This window comes from Pinus tabuliformis, chromosome 6 (genome assembly GCF_031772625.1).
Source record: "Pinus tabuliformis cultivar Carrire ecotype Pingquan chromosome 6, CPIR1, whole genome shotgun sequence".
NCBI lineage: Eukaryota > Viridiplantae > Streptophyta > Pinopsida > Pinales > Pinaceae > Pinus > Pinus tabuliformis.
Window position 1 is genome coordinate 359,829,325 of NC_142292.1, and position 22,484 is coordinate 359,851,808.

General features: G+C 36.8%; 1 protein-coding gene across 1 annotated transcript; it reads left to right on the forward strand.

Moving 5' to 3' along the window:
* Window positions 1-3,360: 3,360 nt before the first annotated feature.
* On the forward strand, window positions 3,361-4,182 carry LOC149258795 (serine/threonine-protein kinase Aurora-2-like). The gene is made up of 4 exons (XM_089434295.1): window positions 3,361-3,459; window positions 3,558-3,653; window positions 3,878-3,974; window positions 4,070-4,182. Exons 1-4 carry the CDS (start codon window positions 3,361-3,363, stop codon window positions 4,180-4,182), a joined length of 405 nt encoding a protein of 134 aa, XP_089290421.1.
* Window positions 4,183-22,484: the final 18,302 nt, after the last annotated feature.

The following is a 22,484-nucleotide window of genomic DNA, read 5'->3' on the forward strand; positions in this document are numbered from 1 at the left end:
GTGTAATGTTCTCTTTGCAATAATTGATAATGATTAATTTATTGAGGGATGGTGCTTAGGTGTCAATAGACTAACAATGGTACTCCATTAACATGATAATTAATTTGTTTCCTATTCACATAATAATTGTGATTGTGGGACATGGTTGACAACAATTTCACATTAGTTGTGAGTTCTTGTTAGGGACAACATATAGCTACTAAGATACCATACTTCCTATGTCAACTGGTTGTCCACGGTGTTAATGAGCCTGGTCAGTGGTTAGTGTAATGCCTTGTGTCAACTAGTTGTAAGCAATACTAATTTTCCATAGTGTTACTCAACCAGGTCAGTGTAATGCCTTATGTCAACTGGTTGTAACCAATACTGGATGACCCTCTATTCATATAAAATGATAAATTGGTTTATATCAACGTAATAATTGATTATTTCTGAGATGAATATGAGGTTGGGTCCATCACTGTGATTCCCAATCACTCAATCAATCCATTAGTTTTGAGATGAATATGAGTTTGGGTCCATCACTGTAATGCCCAATCACTCATCAAACTATCAGTTCTGAGATGAATATGAGGTTGGGTCCATCACTATAATGCCAAATCACTAGCTGATCAACCTAACCAAAAACATAATATTCAAGATGACAAAGAGAGGTGTTTCAATACTTGGGATCAAACAATTTAGTGATAAATAAACAATCAAATCACACTTGGTCAGCAACTGATTGTTGTGTAATTTCTCTCAACTCAGTTTTTTTCTTGGATTGATTAGCAATAGTTTGGATGAATTGAAGGGTCAAACATAACTAGAAGCTAACTATATACCATGACATTTAACATGTGAAATTTTATTGATGACAGAAACAAACATGTTATATCTAGAGAGCCCAGTAGGTGTGGGATTTTCTTATTCCAACACTAGTTCAAACTACCAGTATTATAATGATGCAATGACTGGTATGTTATTTGTTATCCATATTTCTTTCCTTTTGATTGCTACAATGAAATATTTTCTTAGATTGATGTTCATGGCCACTGTATTTTTTGGGAAATATTGGATAAGATTATAACTGAACAACAAGTGTCAAATAATGCAGCTGAAGACAACTTGTCTTTCCTTTTGAATTGGTTTGAGAAATTTCCGGAATACAGAGGTGTAGATTTTTACATAACAGGGGAGAGTTATGGAGGTATGACCTAGCATTATCTTTTAACATATATGTAGATTATGCTCACTTGTTCTTTTAAGCTCATTAAAACTGTTCATGTTGGTTGTTGTGTATCTTGTTTAACACTAACTATGTTGGTTGATGTAATCTTGCAGGACACTATGTCCCTCAATTAGCAACTCTTGTGATGGAGCACAACAAAAAGCCCAACATCAAGTCCATTAACCTAGAGGAATTGTTTTATGTCCATCTTCTTTCACAGTCATTTTAGGATTCTTCCAATGATGTAGATTTTGTTTACATAAAGATCATGTGATTATGGCATTCATTAACTACAAAGGGAGGGTCAATTGGGACAACCTTCATAATGAATGTAGCTAATGAAAAGGTTAAGGGCTTTCATTTCTAATCGCGCTATTGGGCAATATCTATTAAACATGGGTTTTTCTTTCTATTTTAAGCTTGCTAGGCTCAAGGTCCAGCTTGAAATGTAACTCCATTCCATGTTAGTCTTGTAAGGCCTGTACCAAGGGTAAAATCACCAAGGAGATTTGAGTAATATTATGTTGTTGAGAGAATGTGCATTTCATCGTGAAACAATGAGTTCTTGCTCATGGGGGGCTTTTGTTTTTATTGTTGTAATCAAATCTAATCTATTTGTTTATCTATTAGTGCTCAATCCTTTGTACTGACATTTGCTTTGCCCCTTAAATTGCTTGCAGATGGGAAATCCTTTGTTAGACATAGATATCAGCATAAGCAACGATGAATTCTTGTGGTCACATGGTCTCATCTCAGATGAAACTTACCAACTGACACAGTCTATGTGCAACAATTCCAAAAGGTGTCAACTGGTTGTAAACAATACTGATTGTCCAGAGTGTTACTCAGCCAGGTCAGTGTAATGCCTTATGTCAACTGGTTGTAACCAATATTGGATGACCCTCTATTCATATAAAATGATAAATTGGTTTATATCAACATAATAATTGATTAGTTCTGAGATGAATATGAGGTTGGGTCCATCACTGTGATTCCCAATCACTTAATCAATCTATTAGTTCTTAGATGAATATGAGGTTTGGTCCATCATTGTAATGCCCAATCACTCATCAAACTATCAATTCTAAGATGAATATGAGGTTTGGTCCATCACTGTAATGCCCAATCACTCATTAATCTATTGATCCCTAGCAATTGAGTTCCACAAGTATAAAGGGGTAGTTAAAAGTTTAGATTCACTGTAGTACATTTTTTCATGGAAGTCACTGTTTACTGTCAATGTATCCAACTTCCTCGCCTCACGTGTATTCCCATCATATGAGGTAGGTTTCCAGCACGGAAGTTTGAGTCTCTCGGATACATTGACATAGTAGGATGATTACAGTGGAGAGAACCTGGTATATATATATATAAGGCACATGACAAATGCATTCAAAGGTCCAATTGTATTATCTTGGCCAAGCTGAAGTCATGGTGGTTTTTCATTGGATTTCTTATCTAACTTACAAGAGGTTAATACGCCCAGGATGCACACCCTCTTTGACAGGCTCTAACATCTAACTAGATAGATGAAATTTACAAGGAATTAGAGTGATAGATGACAACATTTTTTATTTGGAGGGGTAGAATATGGGGATCATGATGCAAGGGGATGAGATAAAATCATGCAAATGTAACTACTATTTTTTATTATGTAAGTTTTTCCTTGTTGAAAAAAGTTTAATACATTGCCGAAATTTGAATTGAATATGGATATGGAGTACAATACAGGGCCTACATGCTCATCACTTGGGTATGGAGCATTCATGGAGCATGGTCCTTTTAAACCCGAGGGACACAATGGCGAACTTTTGTGGAGAATAAGTACTCTTGGAATACATGTAACAACTCTATTTTTTCTTGGATTGATTAGCGATAGTTTGGATGACTTGAAGGCTCAAACATAACTAGAAGCTAACTATATACCATGACATTTACCATGTGCAATTTTATTGATGACAGAAACAAACATGCTATATATAGAGAGCCCAGTTGGTGTGGGGTTTTCTTATTCCAACACTAGTTTAGACTACCCAATTGGTGTATGAAGTATTTTTACTTCATACAAGGCTAGTTTTGTCTAACAGTTATCAGGTCATAATCACCAAATTTCAAATGGAAATGAAGGATTGAACACCCATTAAACCATCATGTCCACACAGAATGTAAGTCTCATCCCTAAAGGCGATCTAGCAGGGATAAATTTGCCAGCTAGAAGTCCTGAGACAGACTTCTGTGGAGAACATAATGTGAAATACTTGCATTTGACTACGTTGTAACATAGTTCAACAAATCAATTTATTTTCTTTTGTTTCTACATTAATCTGATTTCTCTGCCTTAACACAGTACATTGCATCGTTCGCAAGGACTTTACTCTTCTTCCATGAAAAGCATGTGATACACTGGGATATCAAGCCAGAGAATTTGTTGTTTGGTTTTAAGGTAATTGCTATGGTTTATATTATATTGTTGTATTGCACTTTGAAACAATTCACTCAACTTTTATCGTCAAATACCTTTGTATCTGCTTTTGCCAGATGAACACCATAATGTCTAGAGTCTAGACATTCTTCAAAAAGGATAAGTTTCGTGCTAAATGTGGTGGGAATATTCTGGGCTTATACTGGGATTTAAATACTGCTAATTTTTGAGGTTATGGAATGCAGGGTGAACTGAAAATTGAAGACTTTGGATGGTCTATACATACCTTTGGTAGAAGGCGTACCATGTGTGGAACCTTGGATTATTTGCCCCCAGAAATGGGTATTTACGAATTCCCTATTACATAGTTAATAATTCTCCTTAGGTTTGAAGCCATTGAGGTATGGAAATGTTAAACTGTATGTGGAATATTGCAGTTGAAAAGAAAGAACACGATACTACAGTTGACATTTGGAGCTTGGGGATACTCTGTTATGAGTTTCTCTATGGAATTCCACCATTTGAAGAAAAGAAGCAGTCTGATACTTGAAGTTAGGTTTACTTGCCTGGTTTTGCAGTTTTGATTGCGCGACTGTGTCCGAGCTCGATGGAAAATGGGGAGTGATTTGCCTCGTTTGCCTGATTAATCGCTTGGTTTGAGAGTTTTTATGGCAAATGGGGAGCGGTTTAGCCTAGTGTGAGAGTTGTGCTCTGCTTATTTGAGAGTTCCGAAGGTGATCGGTGTCCGAGCATGTGCAAATGGGGGAGAGCATGCGGTTTTGGCCGTAGTTCGAAATCCGACCACAAACTCCAGACAGCCCATGGTGCGATATGACCAAGAATCATCCGGACAGGAGGGTTTGTCAAACGATACTAGGGTAGTTAATGTCGAAGGGCGGAAGGGTGGTGGAGGAATGCGGGGTTGCTGAAAGGTGGTGGAGGGTGGCGGAAGGAATAGCTGATTGTCGAAGCCGGAAGTTTTATATATGGTATCTAGATTTAGGGTGTAGCAACCACATGTCATGGAACATAGAAATGTTTTCCAATCTAGATGAAAGTGTGAAATCTGAAGTGACATTAGGGACTGATAGCAAAGTCTCTGTCATGGGAAAAGGAAGAGTTAATATCCTAACAAAGAAGGGGGAGAAGAAGTACATCTCAGATGTTTTCAAAAATGATGTGTGCACAATTTTGGATAGACCTACAAACAGACATCTGATTGCAAAGGTTCATATGAAAAACAATAGAATGTTTCCCCTAAAGATAAGATCAGATTTGAAGGAAGAAGGTGCACAAGCACAACTATCAATGAACTCACAAGAGGATGGAAGAAAAGAGGCAGCTGTCACACAAGTGAACTATCAAGTAGAGGTCAAAGATGAAAATTGGTTATGGAATTTGAGATTTGGACATCTCAACTTTAGAGGTTTGAATTTGCTGCATAGGAAAGGCATGGTGAAGGGATTACCACTCATAGAAAAGCCGGACAACCTATGTGAAGGATGCATCTTGGGCAAGCAACACAGAGAGACATTTACAGTAGGAAAGTCAGTAAGGGTAAAGGCACCTTTGGAGATTGTCCACTTAGATTTATGTGGACCAATGCAGACACCATCAATTGGTGGCAGCCACTATGTATTGACCTTCATAAATGACTACACAAGGAAGACATGGGTCTATCTCCTAAAACAGAAAAGTGAAGTGTTTGAGTGCTTTTGCCAGTACAAGGCTCTTGTTGAGAAGAAAAGCGGACACTACATCAAAGTCCTCAGGACTGACAGAGGTGGCGAATACATTTCAAATGATTTCCTACGTTTTTGTAGGGAGCATGGAATTCACAAGCAATTTACAACAAGGTATACACCTTAGCAAAATGGTGTAGCAGAAAGGAAGAATAGGACCATTATGGAGATGGCAAGGAGTATGTTGAAGGCAAAGCATTTGCCAAATGACTATTGGGCTAAAGTTGTCACTTGTGCAACATATATCTTGAATAGATGTCCAACCAAAAGTGTCCAGAACATAGTTCCTGAAGAGGCATGGAGTGGAAGAAAGCATAGCATCACTCACATGAGAGTTTTTGGATGTGTGGCTTATGCATATATCCCGGATGAGTTGAGGAAGAAGTTGGACAACAAGGGGGAGAAATTTATATTTGTTGGATACAATGATGAATCCAAAGCATACAAACTCTACAATCCATTAACCAAGAAGGCCATAATCAGCAGAGATGTGCAATTCATAAAAGAGGAAGGATGGGATGGAAGTTCAGAGAAGATAATCAATGTGAAATCATGTATACCACATGAGGACAAAGAGGAATTAACAACAACAAGTAATTCCTCAACAGTGACTCCCTATACTCCTATTCAAGCACAATAAAGCAAGCAACAAGGAACACCATCAACAAATAATAGGACAGTGTCACGCAGTTAAACAAGTGCTTCTCCAAGCACGCCGCAAAGCGCAACACCAAGTGACATGTCAAGCTAATCTTCAATAAGCACAAGAAGACCAAAATTCAGAAATATAAATGAGATCTATGAGCAAGATGGCATTGATAGTAGCGTTGGTCTGAGTTCCTTATTTGCATTATTTTGTCATGTAGATGACCCAATCCATTTTGAAGATGCAGTGAAAGAATAAAAATGGGTTGCAGCAATGGAGGAAGAAACAAAAGTAATAGAAAATAATGACACATGGGAGTTAGTGGACTTGCCGCAAGGAAAAGAAGTCATTGGAGTGAAGTGGGTCTATAAGACCAAGAGCAATGTCGATGGGAAGATTGTGATGCAGCCCAGGCCGCTCCTACCAGGACCTCCATGTATTTGTACATGACAAAATACATCTCAGCGAATTGCTAATCAAAATTTCTTCTTTAAGACATTTCACCCCTGTCAACCTTAACACTCCTCATACACATATGGCCTGATTCAATAACGCGCCCTTACTGTTCTCCATGACCAGAGTTCAATTGGCAAATAACACAATAGTATAAATGTAATTTTACCATGGGCCGCAGGCATATATATATATATGCATATTAAATCCAATTCATATGATTTATATCCAATGCATATCTCAACAAAAGATGCGCCATACCATCTTCCAATCCACATAAAACCCGTCCATACCAAAAGTCGAATCTTTAACTCTTAAAAGAACCATTGTCATGCACACACCGTATATCTATAAATTCACTTACCGCTTTGATATACATATTTCACACAGGCTCTCACGCAGAGTTACCATGGCAAAGCTATATATCCCTGCCTCGATATAGCTTTCGGTTGGAGTGTATATAATTGTAATTGCACGAACAACCACGCCCTACACAATTATGGCCAGTTCCGCTGAAGTAACAAGCAACTCCCACGTTCAACACCCGGTGCGGTTTATGGTGGAGGCATATATATATTGCACAGGCCTGCATACAAACTCGGTCAGCATGTATATAATTCGCAATCGCCAAGCACAAACGGACGATATGGCTCGCCTGTCATAAAATCTTTGACGCTGATCAGATTCCCAACCGGAATGGTTAAACCTTCAAACCTTGATGCGTTCACACCTGGTATCGATGCTTACTCTGCAGTCATTAAATATTTGTCAAACGAAGGGTTCAACTCTCGGCGCCACATCTTCAAAGGAAACCACCTGTATAACAATATATTCAGTGCGATCTATAAAGGTCAACAGTTAATGCATATACAATTGCGCGCTGGAAAAAAGCGCCAAGCAACCCGGTTAACATACAGCAGTTTCGTGTGGGCAAAGTAGAACCACCAGTGCCTCATGCAAATTCAAGTTATATAACATCAATTACAAACAGAGACGGAAATTCAAGAATCATCAGTTGCGCATTAAAAAAATAAGATCCATCAGCACATATGCGATTTCAACATACTCATATTCACATAAACAAATATTTACACAGAATTTTCTATTCACGGCCAGATATGCAAATCTATGGCCCTTTTACAAACTGCCCGAAGGCTCCCAAGGAGAATCCTTGCTCACTTCTCACACTTACTCAATGCCTTTGAGGCTCCCTAATTTATTAAACTTAGCATGATAAAAATCCTAAAATCACTCAGCTAAAAGCTCTAAGACTTTACATGCAATGCATACATATGGCAAAAGCATCTTCTCAGCTTTATTCCATCTTTTTTCCTGTTCTAGAATAGAAAAGCTATCCTTATCACTTAAAGTTCCACATCCACTCCTTTATGCCTAAAAGCTCTCCTAGTTTTATTTATTTATTTTGAGAATATCTAAGTAACTTGGAATTTAGGAAACTAATGCATGACCCCTATGTCTATTATTTACAATAATTTCCTTTTGGGTTGATGCTCCCGCATCATACTCCCAAGGTAGAAAATTTTCATGATCTCCTGATCATGTGTTCAGCTCTATGTTTGCCTGGATCCCATATCTTGTACTGTAGCTTTGCATTTGCCGCTGCTTCTGTTTGTTGTTCTTCTCCAGGTCTCCACACTTTATGCTGCTTTGCTCCACTAGCTGTACTCTTGCAATCTTCTGTTGTCTTCCTCTTGTTGCTTCTGCTACTTCTCTTCTTTGTTGATGTCTTTTTCTGAGACACTTTCAGCATGATTCTTCTGATTAATTCAATTTCCTTGTCCAATAAATCTTCAAGCTGCTGATTCATGCTGGTCTCTGTTCTGACTGCCACCCGATCATCCACCCCCTCTTGTTTTCTGGAACAGAGAACTTCTTTTCTCTTTAACTGACTGTTCTGCTGAGTCAAATGTTTCTCAGCACCGGCGACAATTCCTGCATTCACAAAACACATGTTAAAACAAAAATCACAAGGCATCAGTGCCTTACTTCCCTCTGCCAGTATCTCAGTATGCTGTTCCATCCCAATCAGCACATCAGTATGCTGATTTTCCTTCACCATGAGACTGTTAGCTAGTCCTTCCTTCTTACCATCTTCTGCTTTATGACTGTCATTCCCAAAGACTCTCTTCCCTTGTTTCTTCATCCAATGAGTCCTCTGTCTCTCCAACTCTCTTCTCTGGAGATCTAGTTTCCTATACAATTCAACAACTTCATTAGGAGTAGACCTTGGAAATTTCACATGATTTTGCACACCTCCACTAGTGTTTGACCAATCATCAGCTGGTCCTTCTCTTTCTGCATCAACATCCTGATTAGACTCCTTCTTCTCCATCTGCTTCTGAGATCTTGCTAACTCATTATCGATCTGAACAGCCTTCAGGTTCAACTCTTCTTGCACAAACTCTAAAGCTTGTTTATCTTCCTGTTCTGTACCTGCAAACATGCGCAACTCATTAGTTTTTAAATCATGAGACTTTTCAATCTTGACTGCTTCTTCCATTGCTTCTTTTCGAACAAATCTGCATTTGGAATTTTCAATTCCCGTCTATGGCACAAGAACTTTAAGCTCCTTTTTTAGTAAGGCAATCTCAATTTGCCTCAGCCTCCTCTACAACTGTCGCCAAATCACTCTCTTTCCCTTCAGTGGAAAGATCCATTTTCTATTTTGATTTTTCTGCTCTTGTAGCCATTCTTCGAGTACCTGCAATTGTAACTTCATTACTGCAATCTCTCTTTCTCGAACTCCTGCAGTCATCCACAAATTGTCAGATTTAAAAATATATGACCCTTTGGTCTTACTTGAAGTTTCAGTCTTCAAGCCTTCATCTTCACTATCTCCCAGAAATTCTCCTTGTTCTGGTTCACAAATGTATTCTTCAACTTCCTCTGAACTTATCTTCTTACCATTTACCTTGGCATCCTCTTTCTTATGTCCTCTACCGTGGCTTTTTCCTGAACCTCTGCTATGACTATCAGTAATCATCTTCCCCGCCATGAGTTTCTCACCCATGAGTTGCATGAAGCCTCTACCACAGCAAACTCTCTTGCTGCCACTTACCTCACCAATCCTTCCCTCCGGATCTGGTCTTTTGGTAATCATTGGTCCTCTGCTAGAACCTTTCGAGCATTCTCCACTGCTCTTTCAGGCTTCTCTTATCTGCAACTTTCTTCAACCTCTGTTGATTCTCCTTTGCAACAAGCCTCTGCAACAGCTAGTCCTCCTGGCTGCAATCTTACCTCACTAAGCTCTCCTTACTTAGTCTTTTGGTAAGCACGGTCCTTTGTCTAGAACCTTCTTCTGAGCAACACCTTTGCTCCCTCTAGGCTTCTGCAATCTCCTTCTCTCTCCTGAGAACACTTCAGTTGTCTTCTTTATCCAATTCCTTATTGGATTCTTCAGGTTCACTGCCACTTCTCTGCAACCATAAACTTCAATTCATAAATTTCAAACCAGAAAATAATCTCACCTCTTAAGACCTTGCATGATCTTGTCCTCCCTTTGTTTCTGCAATCCTGTTAACCCGTGTAGTTTGCATATCAAATTTAAAAACCCTTCATCACACATTCAAAGAAACATACTTTAGTTTTTGACTGTACTCATTCAAAAAAAAAAAAACAATCTTCAACAAAGTATTCCCGCTCTGATACCACCTGATGCAGCCCAGGCCACTCCCAGGCCGCTCCTACCAGGATCCTCCATGTATTTGTACATGACAAAATACATCTCAGCGAATTGCTAATCAAAATTTCTTCTTTAAGACATTTCACCCCTGTCAACCTTAACACTCCTCATACACATATGGCCTGATTCAATAACGCGCCCTTACTGTTCTCCATGACCAGAGTTCAATTGGCAAATAACACAATAGTATAAATGTAATTTTACCATGGGCCGCAGGCATATATATATGCATATTAAATCCAATTCATATGATTTATATCCAATGCATATCTCAACAAAAGATGCGCCATACCATCTTCCAATCCACATAAAACCCGTCCATACCAAAAGTCGAATCTTTAACTCTTAAAAGAACCATTGTCATGCACACACCGTATATCTATAAATTCACTTACCGCTTTGATATACATATTTCACACAAGCTCTCATGCGGAGTTACCATGGCAAAGCTATATATCCCTGCCTCGATATAGCTTCCGGTTGGAGTGTATATAATTGTAATTGCACGAACAACCATGCCCTACACAATTATGGCCAGTTCCGCTGAAGTAACAAGCAGCTCCCACGTTCAACACCCGGTGCGGTTTATGGTGGAGGCATATATATATTGCATAGGCCTGCATACAAATTCGGTCAGCATGTATATAATTCGCAATCGCCAAGCAAAAACGGACGATATGGCTCGCCTGTCATAAAATCTTTGACGTTGATCAGATTCCCAACCGGAATGGTTAAACCTTCAAACCTTGATGCGTTCACACCTGGTATCGATGCTTACTCTGCAATCATTAAATATTTGTCAAACGAAGGGTTCAACTCTCGGCGCCACATCTTCAAAGGAAACCACCTGTATAACAATATATTCAGTGCGATCTATAAAGGTCAACAGTTAATGCATATACAATTGCGCGCTGGAAAAAAGCGCCAAGCAACCCGGTTAACATACAGCAGTTTCGTGTGGGCAAAGTAGAACCACCAATGCCTCATGCAAATTCAAGTTATATAACATCAATTACAAACAGAGACGGAAATTCAAGAATCATCAGTTGCGCATTAAAAAAATAAGATCCATCAGCACATATGCGATTTCAACATACTCATATTCACATAAACAAATATTTACACAGAATTTTCTATTCACGGCCAGATATGCAAATCTATGGCCCTTTTACAAACTGCCCGAAGGCTCCCAAGGAGAATCCTTGCTCACTTCTCACACTCACTCCTCACACTTACTCAATGCCTTTGAGGCTCCCTAATTTATTAAACTTAGGATGATAAAAATCCTAAAATCACTCAGCTAAAAGCTCTAAGACTTTACATGCAATGCATACATATGGCAAAAGCATCTTCTCAGCTTTATTCCATCTTTTTTCCTGTTCTATAATAGAAAAGCTATCCTTATCACTTAAAGGTCCACATCCACTCCTTTATGCCTAAAAGCTCTCCTAGTTTTATTTATTTATTTTGAGAATATCTAAGTAACTTGGAATTTAGGAAACTAATGCATGACCCCTATGTCTATTATTTACAATAATTTCCTTTTGGGTTGATGCTCCCGCATTAGATTGAAAGGCACAAAGCAAGGCTAGTTGTCAAAGGATACAAGCAGCAACATGGAAGAGATTATGAGGAGACATTCACACCAGTCGCGAGGATGGAGACAGTGCATACAGTTGTGGCGATTGTCGCGCAACATAAATGGAAAGTGTATCAAATGGATGTAAAGTCAGCGTTCTTGAATGGAGTGCTGAAAGAGGAAGTGTATGTTGCACAACCGCCTGGTTATGAGGTAGAAGGCCAAGAAGACAAAGTGTATCAGTTGAGGAAAGCTCTTTATGGGCTGAAGAAAGCACCGCATGCATGGTATAGTAGGATAGATGCCTACTTGTTGGACAATGGTTTCGACAAATGTGACGGTGAGCCTACTCTCTACATCAAAGAGAATGATGGTAAGATTCTCATTATTGTCTTATATGTAGATGATTTAATTTTTACAGGCAGTGATGATTTTCTCATCGCTGATTTCAAACAAGTCATGAAGAATGAATTTGAAATGGCTGACTTGGGGTTGCTAAGATATTTTTTGGGCATAGAAGTGAAGCAAACAAAAAATGGCATTTTTATTTCTCAAGCAAAGTATGTGGCAGACATTTTGGAGAGGTTTAATATGCAGAACAGCAAGCCCGCACCAACTCCAACTGTCATGGGGTTGAAGTTGAGCAAAGAAGATTGCAGCAGCAATGTCAATCCGACATTATACAAAAGTATGATAGGCAGCTTGATGTATTTGACTGCCACTAGGCTGGATATAATGTATGCAGTGAGTTTGGTGTCGAGGTTCATGGAGACACCCAAGGAGACACATTGGCAAGCAGCGAAAAGGATTCTAAGGTATGTCAATGGGACAAAATAGTATGGCGTTTTGTACACTGCAACAAATGATTTTAGACTGGTTGGTTACACCGACAGTGATTGGGCAGGAAGTGTTGATGACAGAAAAATCACGTCAGGATATGTTTTTCATTTGGGTTCTGGAGCCATTTCATGGGCCTCCAAGAAGAAGCCAATAGTTTCATTGTCAACAACAGAAGCTGAATATGTCGTCGCAATAGCAGCAGCGTGTCAGGCAGTTTGGATGAGACGAATGTTGAGGGATCTTCGCCACGACCAGGAGGGAATGACAATTATTTTCTGTGACAACACATTTACAATTGCATTGTCAAAGAATTCAGTTTTTCACAAGAGGACCAAGCATATTGATGCTAAATATCATTTTATCAGAGAATTGATTAACAATGATGAAATTGTGTTGCAGCACTGTAGGTCACAGGAACAATTTGCTAATATTTTCACAAAGCCATTGGCACATGAAAATTTTGTTTATCTCAGAGATTGTTTGGGAATTGTCAATGGAGGCAGTTGTTATTAAGGGGGAGTGTTGGAAATAATAATCCCAACCACTGCCCTAAACACACTGACAAACACCATGCTTACCCAGTCAACCACTCCATGGTTGCGATTTTGTTTGCAGGAAGAAGGACTAAAGTCATAACAAAAGGATTGAAGTTAGAGCAAAAGTACAGCATGGACCATTCCGCAACATAGCAGAGGAGTTCAAGCATTTAATAAATTTTGGTAAAGAGATATGGACAAACATTTACTTTCACTATTGGCCACACTCCACAACACCTGCAAGTTCAGAAAATCATTTACTATGTAAAATCACCCATGTTGCCTTTAAATATTTTCTCTGTCATGTAATTAATGTCAAATTGATTTGTTAAGATAAATATGCAAGTAAAAGTCATTTGTAATGTTGGGCATGTTGGGCAAGTTAGAGAGTGAGAGTCTGTGAGGTAGTGAGGAGAAAATCGTGGATGAAATATTTGTGAGCGTGTGAAAACTAATTGTACGAAGTTTTACAGAGGTTTACTCCGCAACCTAGTGAAGCGTAAATCCCAATAAGTCTTTTGTGTTTTACATGGAGCAACAACTTCCAATAGTAGATTTACGAAAACTTCTTTTGTTTTACTCTGTTTTGATGTGCCATAACATTTATGTTTTAATTAAGTCCCTGTGTGGTTGGGGCATTCCGCAACTTCTTTGCATACTTTGTGACAATCGATTTGAGAGTGAAGACTCCTCTCCTCTGCCTCCCTATAAAATTTATTTTTTCAATCAATTCTCAATATTGTCACACTCTTGTTTTTCTGGGCAATCGCAACGACAGGGGAGTGCTAACTGAACCTTTTGAGAGATGATCTTTCAAATGCTTTTACCTGCTATGACTGCGCACGCCAAGAGTACAACCAACAATATGAGGGCTGTGAAGAGGGTCGCGTAGGAAACTGCAAACCATATCCTCTTGGCCAAATGGTTTTCCAATTCCACATCCAAATTCAAATCAGTACTCTTGAACTTCAACTTCAGAAGGATGTAAATCTCATTACCCATATGCCATATTACAGCTAATACCAACGCTCCAATATTTCCCCCACACAGTTCCCAAACCCGAAAGGACCACCCGAGGAAGTAGATAACTAATGAAAAAACATATCATAACTCTTTTGCTCTCACTGAACAGTGGATCGTCAAACAAAATATATACCTGGTCGTTTTTTAAGTCATTGTCATCTGAATTTACATTTATATTGAAATTGTCAATAAAAGAGAGCAACTGAATAAAGAGAGAGCTAATAACCAGAGATTCACCTGGGATCTAATAGGCTTTCCTCTTGAAAGCCTTGTACAAATCCAAAGAGAGCAACATAGTAAATATGAGTGCGCAAATGTAGGATACGATCAGATTTATGGAGAAATATAGATTTTCTCATAATAAATAGTATAGACCATGAGTTATCTAAGACAATGAGTTTGTAAATTATACTAATTTTATAGTTTAATTTAATTTTATAAATTTATAGTTAAAATTATAATTATTAATTTATTTATTTTTTATAATTTTAATTATCAATATTTATTTCTTTTATATATATATATATATATATATTTTAATTTTTTTTTTATTAAGTTAAAATGTTTATTTTGACGTGACAATATGGCTATCATACTCCACGATAGAACATATTTCCCGTGAATGAATAATTAAATTGATGAATGTAAATTTTATCTAAAAAAAAGTTTATTAATATCTTCATTTTAAAACTAAATTATTATATTTTTAATTTAAATAATATATATTAAAAATAACTCACTAGGAGGTGATATTAAAACCCTCAGTGATAAAAAGTTCAGCAATATAATTTTGACAACTCAAATACTTGAATATCGATTTCTTAAACCAAAAATTAAACGCACAATCATCTTCAATTTACACAAACAAACAAAAAAAAATATTTTATCTTAAAATTATAATTAATTAATATATATATATATAATAATAATTGTAAAATTAAAATATAATATACCTATACATATATCATTATTAATAACCTAAAGCTCACTCCTGCAGAAGACGACAATCCTAGCTAGCCACCAGATCTATGCTATGTAGCCAACCGTACAGTCGTGGCTACCTATCACGGTCTATCCATTGATGTAAACATGTTGTCCATCAAATAAAAAGGTATTTCTATAAGATCTCCCTTCATTTACACAGAGTACGTTAAAGTTACCAGGAATATGAAGTGCGTAGCTTGTATATTATGCGGAAAATTATATTTTTTATTTTTTTTAATAATTTAAAAAATGAAATGCATAAAATTAATTTAATAATTTTGTTTATAATAAATTAAACATAAATTTAATATTGGTAATCGAACTCTTTGTACAGTTCCTTTTCAAATAGTTTGATAAATAGTGTGATTAGCTAGTGATGTAATCGGCTAAGTGTTCTTTTTTCGTTATTAAATGGTAAAAAATTACATATAGTTAGAAATATACATAAAATCAAAATATTATAATGAAATACCAAAGTTTTAAGATAGAGTATATCTACATAATATGATGTGTAATTTTCTATTATAATATTACAATTCCGTCCAAAAACCTATTTTAAATATTTATAAAATTATTTTTATAAAACCAATATTAAGATTATATTAAATTTTCAAATACTTCACATGTATTTAGTCATATTATGAATTTATTACTGGTACATATTAAAAAAACTACAATCCTATAACTACTATCTTATACTTAAATTAATATGAAATCTAAATTTTGAGATATATATTTTTAAAATAAATATTAATTTATTAATAAATATCAGTGCGCAAACGCAAGAGACAACCAGATTGATGAAGAAATATTTATGAAAACCCTCTCTTCTCCGTTGGTCATATTGGGACAGATTTCTTGGTTCCACCAAGGAAATGGGGATTTTGTATTTTACAGCGATAAGCTGCCCAATTAGATTATAAATAGAGAGGAAGCTTTTAAAGATGAAGGCAGTCATCGTAAGAAAAACTGTGTGTAGAAAACCAAAAAAGTGGCTGCGTACTGTGTGTAGAAAACGAAAAAAGTGGCTGCGTACTGTGTGCAAGTTGTGAGATTACACCATATGTGGACGAAATGAAATGGAGTCGTCTATTTAGGAGGAGGAATTGTTTTGACAGTCAAAAGTGGCCGGAATATTGGCAAAAAAATTGCAACAAATCTTATAAAAGCAGTGTTTGAATCATGTTTTTGATGGTGGAAATGGATTCAGCACCATCAAAAACATCTACCACACCTAAAATTTTGAAGTTTAACAACTATAACTTGGATTTACAAAAATCCTTGCCGGATTTTCTCTAAATATGGCTGAATTTCCATAACTTTCTGAGCAATTCCTCCAGCTAGTTAGACTAGGCAAATGGAATTGCGGGAAATCTTTAAAACGCAGAGTAAGGAACCTGGAATGGAATAACCAGTAATGTTATTGAAGCAAATCTCCGTGCTTCAATGACTTGTATAACAACTACAAGAGCTAACCAACCTGCCATAGGACATTAAATGCCCCTATGGTGGCTAGTTCACATGCATACTCCATACCCTGATTTGAAAGCCCATGCGGATTCATCAACTATGACCCATACAACTGCATTCATTAGGGACGACGGACAATGATGGGCATCCATTATGGACAAGGTGGTTTTTAATGCATCCAAAGCAAAGTGGAGGTTACCGAGTTGGTCTTTCCTGAAGCTTCAGAATCATAGTGTTTTGTCTTGTCAGGTTGTCTCTAACTTATTTTGTCTCATATGGGTACATGTGGAAAATTGTCACATCTCTTAATAATATCATCATATAAATCATTGTAAAAATAAAAAATAAAAATTGATTTCATATATCACTGTAATAAATAACCCAAAGGAGTACACCTGACACCTTTATTCTATGGATTTAATTACTACGTACAAGCCTTACGCAAAGTGTAAATGCTATACTGTACATGGTAAATATAAGCTTTGGAGTTTCCGCATATTGAAATAATATACTCCAGTGATTTCATTGTAACATTTAGTTCTATTTCTATGGTTAAATCCAAGGTTTGTTATACCTAAAATCTAATACATTTAACTTGGTTTCCCCCTAGAGTTGGTGGAACCAAAGATTTTGGGTTCTTCCAACTGCCATCCAACTGTTGGGCACCTTCTCGGGAAGGTATACTCATCTACAGTCCTCCGTGAGGCAATTCCATCGGACGACGTTGATTGAAACCTTATCTCCTTTGACATTTTATTCGCTGAGTGGTTTTGGCATTTCCCTCTCTATCTGGCAGAACCTTCCAGTTCCAGCCCATGGCTTCAGGGTTTCACGCAGGTTTTTCTTTTGCCTCTCTATGTTGTTGACGAAGTTATTTCTGCTCCTTCATAGCTCCACCAAGACTGTATACCCGGTTGCTAGGTCTCTAGAGATCATTCCGACACTTATCACTCAAAAGGAGTCGCCCTCTCACAACAGTCCAACCTAGGCAATCAATTTTCCCTTATACTTGGAATATTTCACTTCAATGTATTCATTATTCATTTCTTTAATTAGTTGTTCATTTGGATTGTTAGGTTCCGCTAGAGGGTTTCATATTGCACGAGTATGCTTGCTCGGAAACGGAACCCTACTTCCTCGCCCAAGTCCGAGGGTTGCAGACCTACTTCTCTATCGAGACACTGGGTAATGTGAAGGGTTCTCTAGTGAAATATTGGGTTGAAGAGATTCAAAGTCATAGAGATATCAGTTTTCTCATGCTACCTTCTTATGTTTCTCTTCAGTTAAATTACTCTCAGACTTATATCTTGTTGAGGCACATATTTTTCTATTTCCTATGTAAAGACGCCTTGCGGTATTTTTGTTTTGAGCATAGTATTGTTGTTTCCAATTTAAAGGATTTTGGGCGTGCAACTTGAATTGGGTTTGCAACTTCCCATTGTAAAGTAAATCATGTTTAAGCTTATACCAATCGGAAGAAGGTGATTTCGCATTCTGAGTTTTCTAGTTAGATATAGAGCTCTGTTACTATGAATTGAAAGTTACAAGTTTTGTGAATTTATGGAAAGGGATTCTACCTTTGCACAATTTTATTATTTACACAGAGGTTTGTGGCGTTCATCTGAACTGGCTTTCCTTCTTTGTTTAAAGAGAGCATTAGTCGTTTACCCACAATCAATTATTATGGTCTTGAATTTGTTTATATGTTTCATACCATCTTGTTTCAGTATTTGTATCTGCACGCTTTTTTCGGGTTTCTACCCATGTCCTAACATGAACAATACTCATTAATTTATTGTGAATCTTTGATAATTCACAGCAAAGTCTTTTCTATGCTTTAACCAGATGACCTATGCTCGTTTGGGGTTAAATTTCTTGGGTTCAAAATTCAATTGTTTCCTAAATGGAATCTTTTTTTTTAAAATAAATCTTGTTCATTTTACCTTAATGTCAGTTTTGGTTCTCTCTTTTCCTTAAGAGGCAGATTCTCTCGGTTTCAGTTCAGTATAATTCGGCAGGCCTGATTTTTCCTTAGGGTTTAAATTGATGTTCGTTGCTTGCATTTTCTTAGTTAAGAAAAAATTAAAAGGGTTGTGATCTACATTTTATTTTCCTGTATCTGGGTTGTTTGTAAGTAGTATTTGTTTATTTCTTTTCTAGAACAGTAACCATCTACATTTGAAAGTTTATAAAACAGTTTCGACGAGTTATGAGAGTTTCTTGCTTTCTAGTTTACTACTTTCTTAAGGAATAATATATATTATATAGCCTTAGGAAGTGGATTCTCCTCAAAGATGACTGCTAATCTGATTATAGATCTTACTTAATTTCTTTAGAATTTCCTTGGTTAGACTAACTTTTGTTAGATAGCTAGCATGCTAATTATATACTTTTATTGGTAGTAATTAGGCCTTCACTGAATTAGCACATTTAACCTTTTCCAAACATAATACATGTCTTTATTTCAATAGTACATTTAACTTTCAGAAAGAAGTAAATACTTATATGATTTCTGTAGCAATTACTGTCGACTGTTTAGTCCCAGTTTGACTATAATTTGCCAAAATTTCCACCCGACCTTGAGACCATCTTTCTAGCTCGAGTCTCCCCCCAATTTTTTCCTCACATGCAAGATTTTTCCTGTAAGACTAATGGTCTTAACATGCCACAACTATCAGGATCAATGACCTGTATATTTCCATCATCAAAAGAGTCACCTGAATCAAAACAACTATGAGGATCTGTACCAAGGTCTTCTAAGATAATGCCAACAATGCATTATTAGAAGCATATGCTCCCCATGAACCTATGCCAGATGTTCATTGTCAAATCTAATCATTTCATATATCAGTAAGAAATATCAAGGCATCATTATCAATCAGATATACATCAAGTTATCAACAACTTATGAGGACCAACATATTTCCACATGTTATCAACAGATTGTAACCAATATCAAACAGAGTAGATAATTGACTAAACCATATCAGACCCTTTTTCCTGAGTCTGCCCCACTGCTTTTCCTCAAACCAACATATACACGACTATGCCCACAGAAACCTGCGTATGTACACGACTACGATTCATGAAACTCGCGTATAACAACCTTTCTCTGAAAAATTGGATTTAACAACAGGATGATGCAGAAACTACTCCCAGATTTTGTCTGAGATATTCAAATGTCTCTCTAGGCAGTGGTTTAGTGAATATATCAGCAACCTGTTCTTTGGAGGGAACATACTCTAATTTGACCTTTTGTTCAATCACTTGTTCACGTAGAAAATGATATTTGATGGGTATGTGCTTGGTCTTGGAGTCCATGACTGGATTCTTTGAAATACTGATGGCACTTGTATTATCACATAGAATGGAGATGGGTGGAGTACATGTGATATGAATGTCTTGCAATGTTTGCATCATCCAAAGTAGTTGTGTGCAGCAAGATGCAACAACCACATATTGTGCTTCAACTGTAGATAATGCAATTGAACTTTGTTTCTTGTTGAACCAATACACTAACCTGGAACCCATATAGAATGCACCACCACTAGTGCTTTATCTATCATCAACACTTCCTGCCCAATATGCATCTATATATGCATGAAGAGTAAGATCTGTATCTCTAGGATACCATAAACCAAAGTTTTGTGTTCCTTGAAGTTATTTGAAAATCCTTTTAACTGTCTGAAGGTGTGATTCCTTTGGATTTGCTTGGAATCTTCCAACTATTCCTACTGCATGCATGATGTCAGGTCGGGTACCTATTAGATAAAGCAGACTGCCAATCATGGATTTGTAAGTTGGTTGATGTATTGTTGCTAATTCATCATTTGAGCTGAGACTACAGCCTGTTAACATTGGGGTACATACTGGTTTAGAATCTCCCATGCCATACTTTTTCAAGATCTGTTTGAGATATTTGGTTTGTGAAAGAAAAATACCATCTTTATTTTGTTGAACTTATAGACCAAGAAAATAGGTAAGCTCACCAAGCAAGGACATTTCAAATTCTCGCTGCATTAGTGAAGCAAAATTCTAACTCATGGATTCTTCATTGCTACCAAAAATGATATCATCAACATAAACAACAATTATTAGCAATTTATCAATGTCAATCTTTGTATATAGATTGCTATCTGTTGACCCCTTTGAAAAACCTTGTTGGTGAAGATATTTGTCAAGACGGTAATACCAGGCCCTTGGAGCTTGTTTTAGACCATAGAGAGCCTTTCTGAGTCTACATACAAGTTTTGCATCATTTCCAAGAATGAATCCTTCTGGTTGTTCAATATAGACTTCTTCTTCTAAGTCTCCATTAAGGAAGGCAAATTTTACATCCATTTGGTATACTTTGAATTTCTGAAAACTAGAAAGAGCAAGAAACATCCTTATGGCTTCAAGTCTAGCAATAGGTGCAAAAGTTTCTTCAAAATCTATACCTTCTTATTGAGCATATCCTTTACAAACAAGTCTGGCCTTGTTTGTAATAACTTCTCCATTTTCATTCAGCTTATTTTTGAATATCCATTTAGTTCCTAAGATATTTTTATCATGAGGTCTAGGAATTAATTCCCAAGTATTATTCTTTTCAATTTGCTCAAGTTCTTCATTCATGGCCTTGACCCAGCATCCATCTTTGCATGCTTCTTTGAGGTTCGATGGAGGATAGTAATGCTAGATAGCTTGAGGTTTCTGTAATAGTTCTTCTTGTCTGTACACCTGCCTCTTTTTCCCCTAAAATTTGAGTTTCTGGATGATTTTTCTGAACATACCTGGACGAAGTCTTTTCTTCTACCATTATCTCTTCTTCTGGTGCTTCATTGGTTTCTTCTTCAGAATCATTGTGATTTGATGTGGGAAAATAATCCCCATCTTCTTCATTGTCATAATCTTCGATTTTTATTTGTTTTGGATTTTTGCATGCTTCATCAACTACAACATCAATGCTTTTAACAATTTTCCCAAGTCTTTTATTATAACATTTATATACTTTACTTCGAGAAGAGTAACCCTTTTATTATAACATTTATATCCTTTACTTCAGGAAGAGTAACCAAGAAGAATACCTTCATATGCTTTGGGCTCAAACTTACCAAGTTTTTCATTAGTCCTTTTGATATAACATTTGCTTCCAAAAACTTTAAAGTATTTTACCATAGGAGTCTTACCATACCAAAGTTCATGTGGAGTTTGAGTGTTGTTTACCCGAACATTTGCTTGGTTGAGAATAGTTATGGCAGCGAATGCGGCTTCACCCCAGAAGGTTGCAAGAGTTCCAAATTCATCTAGCATAGCTCGAGCCATTTGTTGAACAGTTCTGCTCATTCTTTCTACCACTCCATTTTGCTGAGGAGTCCTTAAGGTGGAGAACTACCATTTTATTCCATGTTGTTCACAAAATTCAAAGAATTCATCCGAGGTAAATTCCCCTCCTCGATCAAATCTGAGGCATTTGATTTTACGATCTGATTCATTTTCAACCAAAGCTTTGAAGGCTTTGAACTTTTCAAATGCTTCATCTTTATGCTTTAGAAGACCCATCCAACACATTCTGGAAAAATCATCAATGAAAAAAATAAAGTATTTTTCTCCACGAGGTGACTTTTTCCTTGATGGTCCACATAAATCAGTATGAACAAGTTCAAGAGGCTTACTAGCTGACCCTTCTTTTTCAATGAAGTGAGATCTGGTTTGCTTACCGAATTGACATGGTTTGCATATTGTATTTTCAGGAATGTTGATATCTGGAAGATCATGAACAGCTTGGAATCTACATGCTTTTCTTATTTGAGAAAAGCTTAGATGTTCCAATCTTCTATCCCATAGCTAGTTTTCATCATTTTTGCTTAGATAACACTATTTTTGTCCTCCCTTGA

What these genes read in the sequence shown, in the direction of transcription:
- LOC149258795 (XM_089434295.1), top strand. Translation starts at nt 3,361, where the DNA reads ATGTCCACACAGAATGTAAGTCTCATCCCTAAAGGCGATCTAGCAGGG. An exon ending in ACTTCTGTGGAGAACATAAT is followed by an intron (nt 3,460 to 3,557) that starts GTGAAATACTTG and finishes GCCTTAACACAG; the next exon opens with TACATTGCATCGTTCGCAAG. An exon ending in ATTTGTTGTTTGGTTTTAAG is followed by an intron (nt 3,654 to 3,877) that starts GTAATTGCTATG and finishes TATGGAATGCAG; the next exon opens with GGTGAACTGAAAATTGAAGA.